This window comes from Oryzias latipes, chromosome 18, assembly GCF_002234675.1.
Source record: "Oryzias latipes chromosome 18, ASM223467v1".
NCBI classification, from domain to species: Eukaryota; Metazoa; Chordata; class Actinopteri; order Beloniformes; family Adrianichthyidae; genus Oryzias; species Oryzias latipes.
The window spans coordinates 27,924,470-27,940,161 of NC_019876.2; the positions used below are offsets into that span (position 1 = coordinate 27,924,470).

The window sequence follows — 15,692 nt, forward strand, 5'->3', positions numbered from 1 at the left end:
TCTCAGGTGATTACTGGTCCTTCCCCACGCCACTACAGACAAAAAAATACCAGGGAACTGTACAACACATAATGTGACTTGATTTTAAATGTGCTAAAATTACAATTTTATAATACCGGTTTGTGTTTTTTACGTAGTTTATAAATCTTACACAATTCTGCGTGATTTTTGTGGGATGCATACACAAATTTGTCTCTTTCCACAACTGGTCCACGTACGTCTAACAGGCTTTTCACGCATGAACCACCGATGTATGACTTTCATATCGCACATGGCGCACATATGACATAATTGACACACACATCACTAATGAACTGTACATAAACAGTGAAAATATTCACGCACGGTTTGTGTTCTACTTTCATTTACGTGCTCTTTGCGTGGTTTATTCACGCTTCTTCTGTGGATTTAAAGTTTCTCAGTCGTGAAACATGCAGTATGTGTAAATTTCACGTAAAGACCACAACTTTTCTGACTTTTTCCATGGTTCCTGTATGACCAAAATTTCATCCGTGCAACATTAGCAAATGTGGTGGCTGTGTGACACGGCCTTAACAATGTCATGATAATGAAAAGCCCAAAGTAGAATAAAAAAAGGATGATGCTGTAATCATTTAGACATAAAAGCGCTCTGAGTGAGTAAAATAGGATCATTTTAATTTCATTTCCTTCCCAAACTATTGAAATTCAGATAAAAGCTAGTCCAAATCCTGAAACATTATGTTGACAGCCTTGCCCAGATGAAAAGAAATCCTATTTTTATTCTTTTGCTTAATTCTTTTTTTTTTCAGTGTTAACAAGGAGCAGTTACCTTTTATCATTCTGCATGACATCTCCGACTTTTCTGAATGACAGTCGGGGCAGAGAGGAGACGGGAACAAAATGGACTGATATCACTGTCAGAGACATTCAGTGCTTTAATAACAGCCTCTCCTCACTTCCTTTGTGCTGACAGGAATGCAGATATTACCTCTGCTGGTTTATTGTCTCCTCTCCTTTGCCCCCTCTCCCTTCAGCACTGCCATGCAGAATCTGATTTCTGTCTCTCGTCTTTGTCCCATCTTTTCCGTGAACATTTCCTACGTTTGCCTCAGTGCCACTCCCTTTCACCACTAACCGTCCTCTTCTTCTTCTTCTTCTTCTTCCTTGCTCTTGCTCATGATCTCTTTCCCTTTGCTCCTGATCTGCAGGGCTGCCGACGCCTCTTAAGTCATTCTAATCTTACAACATCGGCTCTGTAATACACCTCATTATGAGTGGTAGGCATGGCAATCAGAGCTTTAAACCCTCACTCTATTTCCTCCACTTCTACAGAGGATAAAGATGCTACCAGAATAAATCCCTGAAAATATGGATTATGTCTCATGAGCAGATCCTTCATCCTATACAGCCATAACAGGGTGACATCCTGCTTTTTGGAGGTGTGAGAGACAGCACACAGGATTTGCTCATGACGAAGCGACATGCTCACAGTAGGAAGCAACAGCTGGTATTCTGCTGGCAGTTAACCATAAACACCTTTTTTAATTTAATCAAGTCTTTTGTTTTAGAGGATTTACATGTCGTCCTCCCAATGGTTCATCCTTCCATGTGACAAAGCACAAACTAAGCTTTCCTTATTTATGTAGTATGCTAGAGATAATTAAGTCAGCAGGAGATTAAAGTGAGAGCAGAGTATAAATATGAGAATGTATATGAGAGGGACCAGAGAGCATCTATACGACTAGGAGGATTTTTGTAACGGTTCTTCCATTTTTGTCATGTTCTGTTTTCCTTGTCAGTCTCACCAGGTTTAGGTTGACTGCCCTGATTTGTGTTAACTACCCTCAGTGTATTTTTAGGGTCTATTCAGACAGACTGTTTGCTTAAAGTAAACTATAGAGTCCATTCCCCCCAATAATCAGGAACAAATTCTCCGTCTGAAAACACCCAAGTGAACCTTGGTGGGAGGCGAGGAACCGTTCTCTGAACCGTCTTTCCAAGTGGTCACGGTTGGTTTCCAACCGGACTGAGCAACAGTTTGCTCAGAGTTTTATTCTTAGTCTAAATACGCTCTGTATTCAGAGCGGAACAACTGGACCAGAACAGCCACGGTATCCAGTTGTCACGTGATGTAAACAAGGTAGCTTAGCAACAATAAGCCACAGAAACTCCTTAAAATGTGCTTGGATGAATGCAGTCTCATTAAAACAACTTTTAACATGAAACACATTGCTTCTCAGACAATCCGTATTTCAGAAACACTTATCAGCGTAGCTCCTTAGCCGACGTCTCCTCAGTAAATGCAGGCATTCAAAACTGGTCAGTGAAATATAAAGTCCAAATTAGTGAATTATCCTGACAAGCATTGCAGAGACATTTGGCTGCAGTGGCAGGGTTTTGGCAGGAACTATACTTCATGTCTCCGGTCCGGTGGAGGGTCACAGGACCACGCTTCATGTTCTCTGTCCCTAAGTTTTAGTCGCCGTTCATCCCCCTTGGTTTCAGGGAAGAGTCAGTGAGGCAGCTCCCCTTCCAGTCGTCAGGACTCCTCTTCATGCCTGTTTCTGAGGAAGGATTCTCGTTGTCACCCCTCCCTGCTGCTGGGCTGCAGGAACCTGAACTGGTTTAGCTTTTGTTTTGTTGTTCCTCCAGGTCCCCTACTCCTAAGTCTTGTATTGTGTTTGAGCATCTGGGATCTGCCCATTTGGGTAGGGGTACCGTTCAATGTCAGGTCATCTGCCTTGCTTTGTTGCTCTTTTGTTTCTCCTTTTAGATTTGTCATGTTGAAATTTATTAAATGTTTAAAGTACCACCATCTTTTGGTGTATTGTCAAAGCGTTCCCAGTGGTCGTTTAATCATGATGATGTCGTTTTTAGCCAAAATAAAAAACATTAAAACTTGTCGTTTTCTAATAAATAGTTTCTGCAGAGTGACAGGAGTTCATCTGAAATGTGCCTCTGAGTTGTGGATAGACTGTTGGCACGGAAAAAGCCTACATTCACTTCCCAGCATGCCTTTGTTTACACACTCTCCTGCTAGCTTATAGCCTTTAACAACCCCAAGCTAACATTAGCGATGCAACAAAACTGGCAACAAAGATTGAAGCTACTTCAGCCATACAGCTTAGATCCAAAAACCCGCTAAAAGGAGGAAAACAAAGATGTTCATGGATCTTTTTTTATCAGCAAGTGGATACATCAGAATGGAGCAGAGCTGGGAGCTTGTGGCTCGCCAACTGTAGTTTAAACGTAACAAATATAACCTTTTTCCAATGCATTTTTTTTCGTCTCCTTCTAGTTCACAACAATTTGAATAAAGACATTCTCAAGGATGCAGTTTTAATCTTTCAATGTACTGTATGTCTTCCAAACGAAAACTGCTACAAGAACATGTTAAAAACACCAAAAACATGATTTTTATCCTGGTCTCTTGCACACAGAAAAGCACACTTCCAAGCTTTAACTTGATGTGCTGCTTACACAAACATGATTAGACATGCTTCAGTTTGGGGATAAAAATGTGATTTTTGAGGGCTTTTCTCCACTTAAAGCTGTAGAGAACCTGAACACTTGTATTTGCAAATAAAATATTGGAAAACTGAAATATGTTTATTTTCTTAACTAATTGGCATAAATTGGGAAGAAGTTGCATTGGGGCTTGTATTTTCTGCTTGAGCCATGCTTTTGCTCAGTGCCCTGTGCCCACATCAGGTTGTGAGTGTCGTCTATGTGAGTTGGTTTATTTCCAGACAGGTTGATTCATGTGCCTCATCCCTCCAGCTGGGTTCACTATCGATCAGGCTGACTTTGGGCTTCTGTTGACCGAGGCCTGGGAGCAACAGAGCAGTTATCTATGAGAGATACAGGCAACTGCTGAAGCATCTGTGGCTTACTTTTTTAATCTACCTCCAAGTCTTCCCCTTGAAGAAGGCTGCATGCTGACAAATCTGTCGATACCTTCGCTCGCTAATTTTTGCACGGACTACCTTTTAGTGTCAAAGCCGTCCACATTATTCACATTATTATTATCTCAATGCTGCTGACTGCATTAGCCTGTCCTAGTTAACACGATCAGGGCTGTGAAGACACGGATGATAAAAAGCTACTCACTGTGAGGCGGTAGCTACTTATCAGCGTCATACCACGGTTCGGATGAACTGCGAGTGGGTGGCCTGCTTTTCTGAGAATTTCGGCTGAACTACACGTGAAAAATCAATTTATCAGGGCGCCCAAGCTTCACGCTAGTTTAGCAAAACAACATAAGTATTTCTCTGCGCTTGTTGAGGTCTTTCATAGTGTAAAGAGAATCTTTTTATTTTTTATTTCTGTCTACACCACCGTTAAATATATTTAAAATTGCATGCACTGCATTTGTTGTGTGCATTTTCTGTTTTATCCTGTTTACTGGAAGTATAGTGACGAAAGAAACTGAATATCTGCGAATAACTTTGATTATCAAGTAATTTTGAAATCTCACATTTTAATAGTATTTTAACACGTATAGAACGTGATTGATTTTAAGTGACACAGTTTGATTTTTCATTAAAATAAACGAACTAAACGAGCTTGCAGAGCATGAAATCAAAGGTTCAGCTAAAGCAAAACCAGGAAATTCACGTTTTATCAGCTTAACTAAATATGACATGTTTGAACTCATGAGGCATCATGCATTTTTTATGGAAAACACAATTTATGTCTACTGTTAAGGATTGCATTTATCATTTAGACCGCTTTTTTTTTTTGGCAGGGAAAAATACTTTTGAAGGCTTTTATTGGATAAATCTCAGTTAAAGATCAGACAGATAAACGTCCTGTATTTCCACGACTGCCTGTGCGGGCAGACAAAACTTTCTTTCCATGTCCTTTTTCCTCACACATTAGCGTTCATACAGACGAGATAGGATCTGTGTTGTGACAGCACGCAATCTGATAACTGCCAAACAGCTTAAGCTATGCAAGATAGAGAAACTGCAATATTCAGTTGGAGAAGAAGCTGATTGTGCCTGAAGCTCAGTGTCAGTCATCATGATGGATTACCCATATGCTTCACCATTTTCTCTTAACCTTAAAAGAAAATGCATGGAAACAGACACACAAGCATGCAGCTTGTTTTCAATTTAAAATCAGAAAACGCAGTGTAAACTTTGAACTGGACAATACCTAGTGTACACGTGTTGATATTGATGAGATAATTAGAAGAAATAGAAAGTGAATCGAAGGCATAATGGATACTTGCATCCATGTGGACCTTCTATTTTCTCCTCTCTTGAAGAATAACTGGCCTACTTATCATGTTAATTACACGTCTCTTAATTATCAAGCTTAATGAACCTGAAGAGCGCCATTCAGATGTTCAGTGTGTCTTAACACAAAGAGCGTGTGAATCAGTGTTGGAGAGGACATTTGAAACGAAGGACTGACTTCAATTGGACTAACGTATTTTCTGCACTTTAGGGTGCCCCAGATTATAAGGCGTCAATGAATGGTCTATTTTTTAACCTATGCCATATGTAAAGCGCATTACGTGAGCCAAAATAGTCAGAGATAAGTCTGCTACATGTCAGCCACGTTAGCATATTCAAAATTCCTGTAACTAGGGATGTTCTGGTCAGGATACTTTGACCCTGGTCCAGTTCTGAGTCATCTGATTACATGAATCTGGTAATATCCAGTTCAGATATATTTTGTAACACATTTAAAAAAGATGACAAGTTTAGTAAACAGATCAAGGTTTTCCCATTTTTTTAATTTTTTCTTTCTTAACTATTTTTTTATCATTTAACACGTAAACAGAGCACTTCTGTGAAGTAGCTTGAAGAATCAGGTAAAACTGGTGCAACTATCAACTAGAATAATAGGTAACTTTGAACTATTAAAAGTAGGTGATAATTCGTCATGTGAGTAAGCTTGGTGGCTTTAGGATCTCCAGAACTATTGAACATTTTTAATCTGATGTGAGTCATGTCGCCTTTAAAATGTCTTAAAAACAAATAATAGTTTTCTTCCAAAACCGTCGTTGTAGTATGAATATCTTGATGAGTATTCACTTTTTTGTTTTAAGGGTTTATTTTTGAGACGTCATGGTTTGGGTTTCTTTGTATTAGTTTTTTGCTTCCATTATGTCACCGTCATGATTTGAGTTCTGCTTCCTGTTTTACTTTGAAAGGTTTCCTGTTTTGTCATGCTTTTGAGTTTTATTTCCTCGGTCCTAATCTCTCCTGATCTCGTTCACCTGTGTCCTTTCTGTCCTGTCTGTATTTAAGTTTTGGGACCGTGTGCCTCCCGTCTCTGCATTTTGGGTCCTTCATGCTCACCAGCCCTCCCTACCGGACAGAAGAGGAAGGCAGAGACAAGACTTAAATACAGACAGGACAGAAAAGACACAGGCGGACATGATCAGGAGAGATTGGGACCAAGGAAATAAAACTCAAAAGCATGACAAAACATGTTGGAAGCAAAAAACTAATACAAAGAAATCCAAACCATGACATTAAGGGTTATTTTTGAGACATTGTTGATTTTTTTGGATCACTTTTCTCAGCACTTGCACGACTTTGAACCGACTCACTGCCTTCACTCTTTCAGCAGTACGGATAGACCTAGTCTCATCAAAAAGAAACAAAAACCCCAGTTTTTCCCTTTTGAAACTTTATAGATCGTTGTTTGAGTAAAGAAAAAAAAAGAAAGAGAGACCAGGTGCCAGTTTTACACATAACTTAAAAGTTATCAAAAGGCTGATAAGTCTTTCCTAAAACTTTAACAAACTGATTTTGTGCACCTCTTGCTGTGCTCTACGGCAGTAAAATGTCGTGCCCAACCAAGCATTTCGACAGATCGCCGTGTACCTCTCAGAAAGACTTTGACACCAGTGGGAACAACCAGAATGAATCCACAGGCGCTCTATTATGCCGGACTGTCGTTATATGAAAAAAGGTTAAGACTTTTATCATTACCCCATAGTGCAGAAAATACGAAAACTAAAAGACAGCTAAGTTAAAAACAAACAAAACAAGAAAGCATTCTCTTCATTGCTGTTTTTTGTTCTTGGCTTTTAGATCAGGTTTCCTTCTTTACATTCCTCTACCCAGCATGTTCCGCTTGTGTGCTCAGAAATTCAATTTCACATGGACTCATATCTCTGTGTTCATTTAATTTTTAATTCCAAGAGTCTTGAGCAATGTCTCCACAACATGCTACATGTCCTTAAATTTAAAATGTCTTTGGAGCCACAAAACAACACAATATCACCCAAGTCTGACTTGAAAATTCTTAAATATCTTAAAGGACAGATTGTAGCTGATCGATAAATACAGAAAGTGAGTTGTCTGTGCGCTGTCATCTCTCGACAAAATATGGAGATGGAATCAGTTTTGAGGGAGAAATCAAATGTGATTCTTGGAAGTCTGTGCAACTTCTTTGATTTAAGGATTAGAGCCGTGGAGCGCTCATTGCTGTCCTAACAATTACTCTGAGACTAATGGAAGCGGATGCCGTTAATCTTCCCACGCTGGCGCCGATGCACATCCAGCACCACACTCCATCTCCTCCTCCTGCTCTGCCATCTCCTGCTGCTCAGATCAATACGCACCGCTCAGCTGTCATATATCATCAACCTGCCATCATTCATAACAATTCAACGTAACTTTTCAGTGGTCAAATTATCGCGGTGTAATTACTTCTGATTGATGAAATGTTATGCTCCAGTTATGCTGTTATAGGTTAGTTATTGCCACGTCAGGTTTGTTATTATCTCCAAAAGAACCTCAGATCGATCAGAGCAAAACAGAAAAGTGTTACAAAGTTCCAAGTTAATTGAAATTTGTGTTATTGTCATTTATAGGAGTTTAATTAAGCTAATAGCATCAAAATCATCAGTTTCTGTAATCAGCTGTTGCTGGTTGAGATTTGACTGTTTGAGGAAATGCTTGAAAGACGGCATGCGCCAGAACTGGATGAAGATCTGGTTCCCGTGCGAGATGCACTTTGGGTCAGCCGGGTGTGTTATGACCATCATTCTGAAACTGTACGCAGCCTAGATTGTTCATTCCATATTCCACGTATCCCTTCACATGGCCAGAGTCACTGCTTTGTTAAAGCCCAATGGGGCATAAAATGGCATTAACAGTGCCTCAAATGGAGCAAATGAGTGGCCTTTTCATTGTGAGTTGCAATGCTTTCCTGTGGTAAAAGATGAGAGCCGAACGCCTTGAGTAGTAATTATCTCAGGTAGCTTTCTCATTAGCATGGGCCTCTGGTTTGGAAATGCAGCCACAGGCTCCGATTCTGCTCGGTGGATTGCTCTTCCAATGCGGAGCTGTTTATTTGCCCACAGGAAAATCACGGTGAAGACCATGCAGCTGTCTCGCTGAGGACAGTAGTGTGTTTTTCACTGTTTCTTTGTCTCGGTTTCTTGGTTTGTGGCGAGCGTTTCTGAGGCTTGTTTCAGTGGAATCATCAGGTTGCTCCAGTAACAAAGAACTCTGTCTCAGTAAGCAGACTTTTCACTCGTTGGGGATTTTAAATTAACTTCTAAATTAGAAAGGCTGTTTGGAACCAGATAAATGGGAGTAAAAGCGTCGGTTAGTGCCAATAACTGTTTCATTATCACAATACTGCTGAAGCTTCATTTGAATCTCATTTTGTTTCTGACAAAAGCTCCAGTCTTAAATTGCCGCAGTAGACCACAAAGTCTGAATATATTTCATTGTTTATGCAAAATGAAGAACTAGCATGACAACAAAGCTGAGAATGAGGAGAAAATGTCTCTAAGCACCTGTTTTAGGAGAAGAATTAGGTTATGAACGGAGGAGAAAAACCAGTTGGTGCCCCCTTAAGAATGGTTTATTCAGCATTGACTGTTTCAAAACTCAGTGAGAAGTTCAGTGAAAAAAGCACTTTGTAGAAAGGCTTCCACAAGATTTAACTAACTAACAGAAAAGGTAGAAAGTAGAAATGGTCACAAGGGGACCTACGCAGTAAAAAAAAGGTGCTTCCATTTATTTCATTTTAAAACGTTTTCATAATGGTAATGAACAATTTACCTCAGACAGATCGACCTGGTTGGATTGTTGGAATATAAATCCATTCATCAATGAAGTCCATTAATTGTTACAACCCTATCTTAAAGGGCCTATGTCATGCAAAATCGACTTTTATGAGCTTTTAGGTGTTTTATAATTTTTCTTTTCTCACTATAAACAATCCCAAAGCGGTATTTCGCTCCATGCAAGCATTCCTATAAAACTTTGCACTGTGAGCACCGGCCCCTCAAAACAAGTGGGTCCTCACATTGTGATGTCACAAAGTGAGGAACCGCCCCTTCCAGAAAGAGTCTGCGGTGCCAGCCCCGCCCCCATGCTAACAGACACACCCACTTTCTTTGTGGAGCTAGCGGTGATCGGCTAAACGTCACGATATGGACGACACCCTCAAGGAGAGAAAGGCGGGGCCTTAGCGATCGAGCTGACTTTCTTTTAGGTAGGAGATGAGCAGCGAGGCTAACTCATATTTCCTAAAAAAAGTGTTCTTTAGTGTGCCAAAGGTAATATCTTATCATATATGTGGATATAGTTTACTCTGAAAGGATAAAGGCCCTTTAAAATATGAGAGCCACAGGTGGATGACCTGATTGCATCACAGATTGTGCTGACGAGGAGGGAGCAACACTGGCATGACAAGTATGCAGATACTTAGACCTTCATAATAGCTCCAAAAAAAGACTATTTTTATTAATCATTTCAAGTTTCACCTCGTTTATGTGGATTCCAACATTCATATTTTGTTCATGGTGCTTATCGAACAGCCTCATTTTTGTTCTACTAAAGTTTAGATAAAAGCTTCTTGGCATCAAACTGTGACCCTCGAATGTATTCCAATTTTCTCAATTGCATGACCTCTTCTTCTTGCCTTAATCAACAATACCACCAAATAATAACTCATGAACTTCTCAAGCAATCTACAGAACTAAGCTACTTTGTAGCAGAGATGCAACACAAAAACACAAATTGTCTCCTTCCATTTTCCTTCAGCTTGAATAAAGATGATGATGCTGTCCTGATGAAATGTTTAATACTTCCTGCGCCTCTGATCGTGACCTTTGACTTGTGGTCAGAATGATTGCACCTCTAATATTTAGGGGTTTGACCTTTCCTGACAACCTGTTTCTAACCAGAGCCTGAACTCTGAGTTTGTGAGCTGCCCCAGTCATTTAAAGTGCAGCATTAGTATTCAAGCATCAGCCAAATGCAGATTGGACAAACCTCAAAAAGCACATTCACACACACACACACACATACAAACACATACGCAAATAGTTTTGAACGTGTGGAGCCCTACAGTTGGAGCACACCTTAAAGTTTGCCAGGGACTTATTTGTATTCATAGTGGTGCTGCATGTCATTCTTCACTGCCTGTAACACTTCTCTGCTGCAAAGTACAAGCGCAATATTGTTTATGACTAAAATGCAAAGTGACAGCAGAGCAACACAACGAGTTAATAAAGACAAACAATAACAGTGAAACGCCGCTGCAGCAAAGACCAAGTGCTGTGAGCTGATCTCCACTCCATTCATTTCCTTTCTGTTTGTCACATTAAAATGACTTTAAAAAACAAACAAACACTGAAATGTTTGAGATGTTAGCAAGACATTCATACATTTTCAAGATTTGACACTTTGCTTTTTTAAATTTCAGCATTCCAGTTTCACAACCTCTCAACCACTACAAGACAGAATAAACAGCATCTAAAGCCTGTGGATCTAAATATCAACCGTTATACATTTCATTTCACAAACTTCCTGAAAATGAAAATTAAAGAAATAACTCACTCAGGAGAGTAAACAACCCACCGGAATCCCAAACGGGCTTGTTAGGCAATAAAACCTTTGCAATTTGCATTTTTATTGGACAACAATTCCGTTTATGAGTCGCACAAAGTAGGTATGAATAGTTTTTGTCTTTTCACCATAAATTGGTGAAAAAACGACTTCTTCCATAAATAACATAAATGACTGGAATGCAAGGTGTTGTGCAAACTCAGAAGGGCTGCAAAGCGCCAGGAACAATACAGACAGAGGAATAGCAGGCAAACGCATTGAATTAAATCAAGAGACACTTTTTAAGCAAACTTTTTTTTAGGGAACTGTGAAAATTCAGAGAAAACACAGGTTGAGATTAAGTCTGATGCTCTGTTTGTGTGCAAGGAGATGTTTACAACTGCCTGCCTGTACTGCAGAACACACAAAAAGACACACAATGCTGACTTACCAACTTGAGATGAGTCACCTACAAGGGCACAGAGAAAAAAGTATGGATTAGTCCAAGGAGCAATACACCGTATAAACCAGACTACACTCTTTCATCACAGCTAAATAATAGATTTTGTTCTAAAACAGCAGGAAAGACCTGTTAAAACTAACACAAAGCAACAGAAAAGCACTGATGACGTTCTAAAGGCGATCAGCGTGATCCATTTGGGAGATGAAATGGAAAATGTCATAAGGATTCATTCAGGTAATTCTTTTCCCTCCTGAAATAATCTACCAGCTGTTCACATCTGTGAAGTCCTACTCCGACCATCTTTTGATCTATTTAAAAAAAGCGTTGCCAGTCTATAACCCTGTGTCGTTTTCTAGGACATAGTTTTCTGCATTGCAGCGGAGGTTTATTGGAAGCAATCAAGCAGTAATGTGCAGTCAGGGGAGGCAGGTGAGGCACAGCCTATAAATAAATAAATTAAACTAAAAAAAGAGAAATACCTCTTTAAATCAAAAGCAAAAGTCAAATATGAATTTTTAGACATGTCTATACTATGATTACTTTTGTGTGTGGGATTTCAATGTTCCTTTGGTCAAAAACAAAACAAAACAGAAAGTAGCAAATTGGCAGGAGATGAGACACCGGCAGACTGCGCCACACACATTGGCTGAGCTGCAGCTGTCGCATGCGCTTTGCTGTTTCTGTCTTTCATTCATCATAAAAGACGCTTTATTTTTGAATAGTTCATTTTTCTATTTCTCGCTTCCTGCCTGAATAAATATGTGACCCGTTTCATCTTTTTCTGCTAAAAATGTGCACTAGAAATACACTAGGTGAGGCATGCAGTACGCCTGCCTCAAGGCAGAGGGCGCTGGTGATGCCAGAAAACTTGACAACACGGCTAAAGTTTAGGATTAGCAAGTAAAGTGAAGCCGTCCAGTTCTTCTTTCTTGTTGGTTAGCATCAGTTTCTAAATGTCCAAACTATGGAAATAGTTTTAGACGTGTCACTGGCAATGATCTCCATTGATACTTTTAAAACTAAAGAAAGACGAGGAACACTTCTGCTAACAGGCTTCTGCTAACAGGCCAACATGTGTGTCTTCAGAGGCAGCGGCTCACGGACTTCATTTATAAGTTAAAGTTAATCAATAACAACAATTTTGGTGATTTTTGTCTATGCTACAGTTTGAAAACCGAAGAAAATTGTTGGAATGAAATGTTTAACATCAACACTTTAACTGTTGCCAATCAAATGTTGAAGAAGCTACTCTGTAGGGTTCATATGTTTGTAAATCTGACGGATGATGTCAGTGCCTCTCCAGCCGTGAACCTCACCTCACATCACTGCTATTCAGCTGTACAATGTAGATCCAGATTCTAGCTCAGACGAGAAAGAAAAAAAAAAAAACAGAGCCACACATGGATCAATTTGTCGGCAGGTGGATGTATTAACATGTGTCCGAGCAGGCAGCTAGTGGCCTTCCCATTGTCACACCATTTTTAATTGACATTTTTTTGTCTGCTCCTGATTTACAACGATCTGAATAAATCTATACTCAAAAATGTAAATGTAAGTTACATTTTCTTCATATTTGTCCTCCATCATGAATAAAATACCATAAGAATCATGTTAAAAAAACACCTCAAAACACAATTTTCATCATTCAGGATATAAAAAGACAATATAATAGAATTCACAAATGCAGATGTGTTAAAGCTACCAATTTTTTTCAATACCTCAATTTTATAGCACAAAGGATTATTATTTTTAAATTGTATGCATAAAGGAAACCATGATGATTGTGACCACACTGTTGTACTGCAATAATTTCAATATGTCTGTACTGAGAAGAAGCCTTCGCAAACACAGCATGGGGACAGGGAAGAGGTGCAAAAAAAGCATCCCAACCCGTGTTTGTTAACATCCTGGTCTCCTGTGTCCCATCAGATGACCTGCATGTTCTGTCAGAAATCGTCTCGCTCCAACACCAGGAAGAAAGAGTGAGTGTTCGACCATATCAGGACAAATGAAGACACCCTAGCTGGCTAAATGTCTCATCTTAAATCGTTTCGCTCCTCCGTGGATACGGACAACACACCTGACAAGAAATATAGAAGTACCAAAGCAAATACCTGGCCCCTTGTAATACAGAGCCATGGCAGCTGTGTACAAATATAAGGTTATGGTAGTCGTCTTCATAGTGTGGGAGACAGAGCAGGGGTAATCATCTTTTACTGAGGGTATATCATTTTGGAGAGCAGATAGGACCCAGAGGAAGAGCCATAAAGTCTCCAGTGACCTCTCTAGTACAGTAAATAACTGGAGCTGGATCCCAGCAGAATTTTAATACCCATGAAGGCATTTTATGGAGAAAAGTCTCTCGGGCCAAGACGGGGGAGCTGCAGCTTCCTGGCAAGCTCTGAACTGGAAATGTCAGTTTCAAGAGTGTCCGGGTGCAGCTTCCTGCCTTTCCTCCCTCCTAAATGCAGAACACCCTCCATTCCCTAGAAGCATCACAAAAAAGCTGAGCACTCTATTTGTTTGTTTTCAACAGAAACCTAACGTTACTCCATCAAGCCATAGCCAATTTTATTTTTTATAAAATCCTCAAAAAAGAACTGGGTAAACATAGATTCAAACAGTAAGAAAACCACAAAACAACACATCAGATATCAATGAATTCAGTAAAACACTAAGTCAGCATGACTCCTGCTCAGTCTTTCACAGTTAATATTTCATCTCAGCTCCCGCTGCCGTCTACCGTCACCAAACTAAAGCTAGGGCTTCTCCTGCTAAGGTCAGCTGCATTTTGAATACCAATGTATAAACGGCTGAATGCATTCAAATATAACTCTCTGAGTTGTTGTGCAAACATTTGTGCGACTCTATCTGACAGCTCAGGTTAAATAAATCTTTTATTTTCATCTTCAAATCCTACTTTAGATGAACAGCATGAATCCAGACGTGTGTTGATGTAAACCTTTTCGGTTTATATTTTATTTAATTCTATTCCATTATTTCCCACTCTTAACGTGCTTTTAATCTGATTTTTTATCGCCACATTCCCTGTTTTTTTAAATAAATAAAAATAATTCCCGAAAATTGCCGAAATATGGGGAAATTGGCAGGAGTGATGTGCAGCACGTCACTTTTTTCACTCTTCTCCACCCTCAGCTGATGCTCCAGCTGGTGCCTCTGCCCAGGCTGACATATGGATTTTTTGCAATACTAGATGCATTTTTATTGACGTTATTTTCCCTCAATACTTCTATGAAAATCATTTACCTCACAAAATCAATCTATTTGGTTTAAAAAATAGATAAACCTCATAAACTGTCCTCATGCTGACATTCCTACTCAGGAGGAGTCTTTTGCTTGTTTTGCTATATAAAATGTATATAACACAACTGTGTGTGTTTTGTGTTTTTTTTATTTTATTCAAGCTTATTATGTCCGTAACCCTTGTGCTATCCTAGGCACTTTAACATTGGGAATTGGGTCATCTAGACCCACTAGACAGTGCTCTGAACCTTTTTTCTTCAATGATTTGTGATCTTCACTGGTGTCCATGGATTACATGAAATCCTCTCCACCTTTATCCATTTTTGTCATGGTAGGAGAACACATCAATGTAGGGGGGGGGTCATCTAAGATAGCACAAGGGTTTTAAATAGAGAAGTGTTTTTTGAGCCTGACTTAGCAGAGGAGCTACCTCTTTCCCCGCAAAAGAACTTTGCCCCACACTTGCCCCCCCAAATATTACTATAATTATTGACCAAGTTTAAGAAATCATCAATACAAGCTTCTTTGAACATTGCAAAATGACCGAAAGACATAGTTTTGAATGAAACAATGACAAAACTTTTAGAAATAATGTTTTAAAGCCTTTCATTTGTAATGGCCTTTTACTTCACTTCTAAAGTCTTCTGCCCCCCTCCTGCCCCCCCATATAAAGTTTTCAAGCTCCGCCCCTTGCTTGGCTTAATTCTATACTATAAGAAGGTTGTTTGTCTGCAGCAGAAGTGATGCGGGTGTCATTTTGGCTTGCCGTGATAAAATAAAAACCAAAGGGATAACTCTTCAAGAAATCTGTGTATAGCAGCTTCTCTAAAAGCACCAAATATGAGTCTTTTGACTTTGACCTCCACTACACTGCACTTAAGCTTAAGGTAGACCTTACATTCACAATAATACAAATGTTTAGAAAGAAGCTTCACTGTTTGTGACCTTCATATTGGGTGGGTTAGCTTGAAAAATGTTGAAAACTTAAAAATGTTTCTTCAAATATAAGGGAAAGGGAACTTATTGTAGGCTTTAAAAAAATCTTTTATCCCAGTTTGGCACAATATTCTTGAAGTTGAGTCATGGTATCTGGATCTAAGGTCTTATTTACTGAAATTTATTCATACAAGTGGCTTCATGATTTAGTTTGAAGAATCCACTTCAACCTG

At 39.4% G+C, this 15,692-nt stretch overlaps 1 protein-coding gene across 6 annotated transcripts in view; it reads right to left on the reverse strand.

The window, feature by feature from the left end:
- LOC101166255 (neurexin-2) overlaps positions 1–15,692 on the reverse strand; it is an 806,741-nt gene that overhangs the window by 538,398 nt on the left and 252,651 nt on the right. For all 6 annotated transcript variants that reach the window (XM_023965856.1, XM_023965855.1, XM_023965854.1 and 3 more), the window contains one exon: positions 11,248–11,265. In XM_023965856.1, coding sequence (XP_023821624.1) covers positions 11,248–11,265 — 18 coding nt within the window. The remainder of the gene's footprint in view (positions 1–11,247; positions 11,266–15,692) is intronic.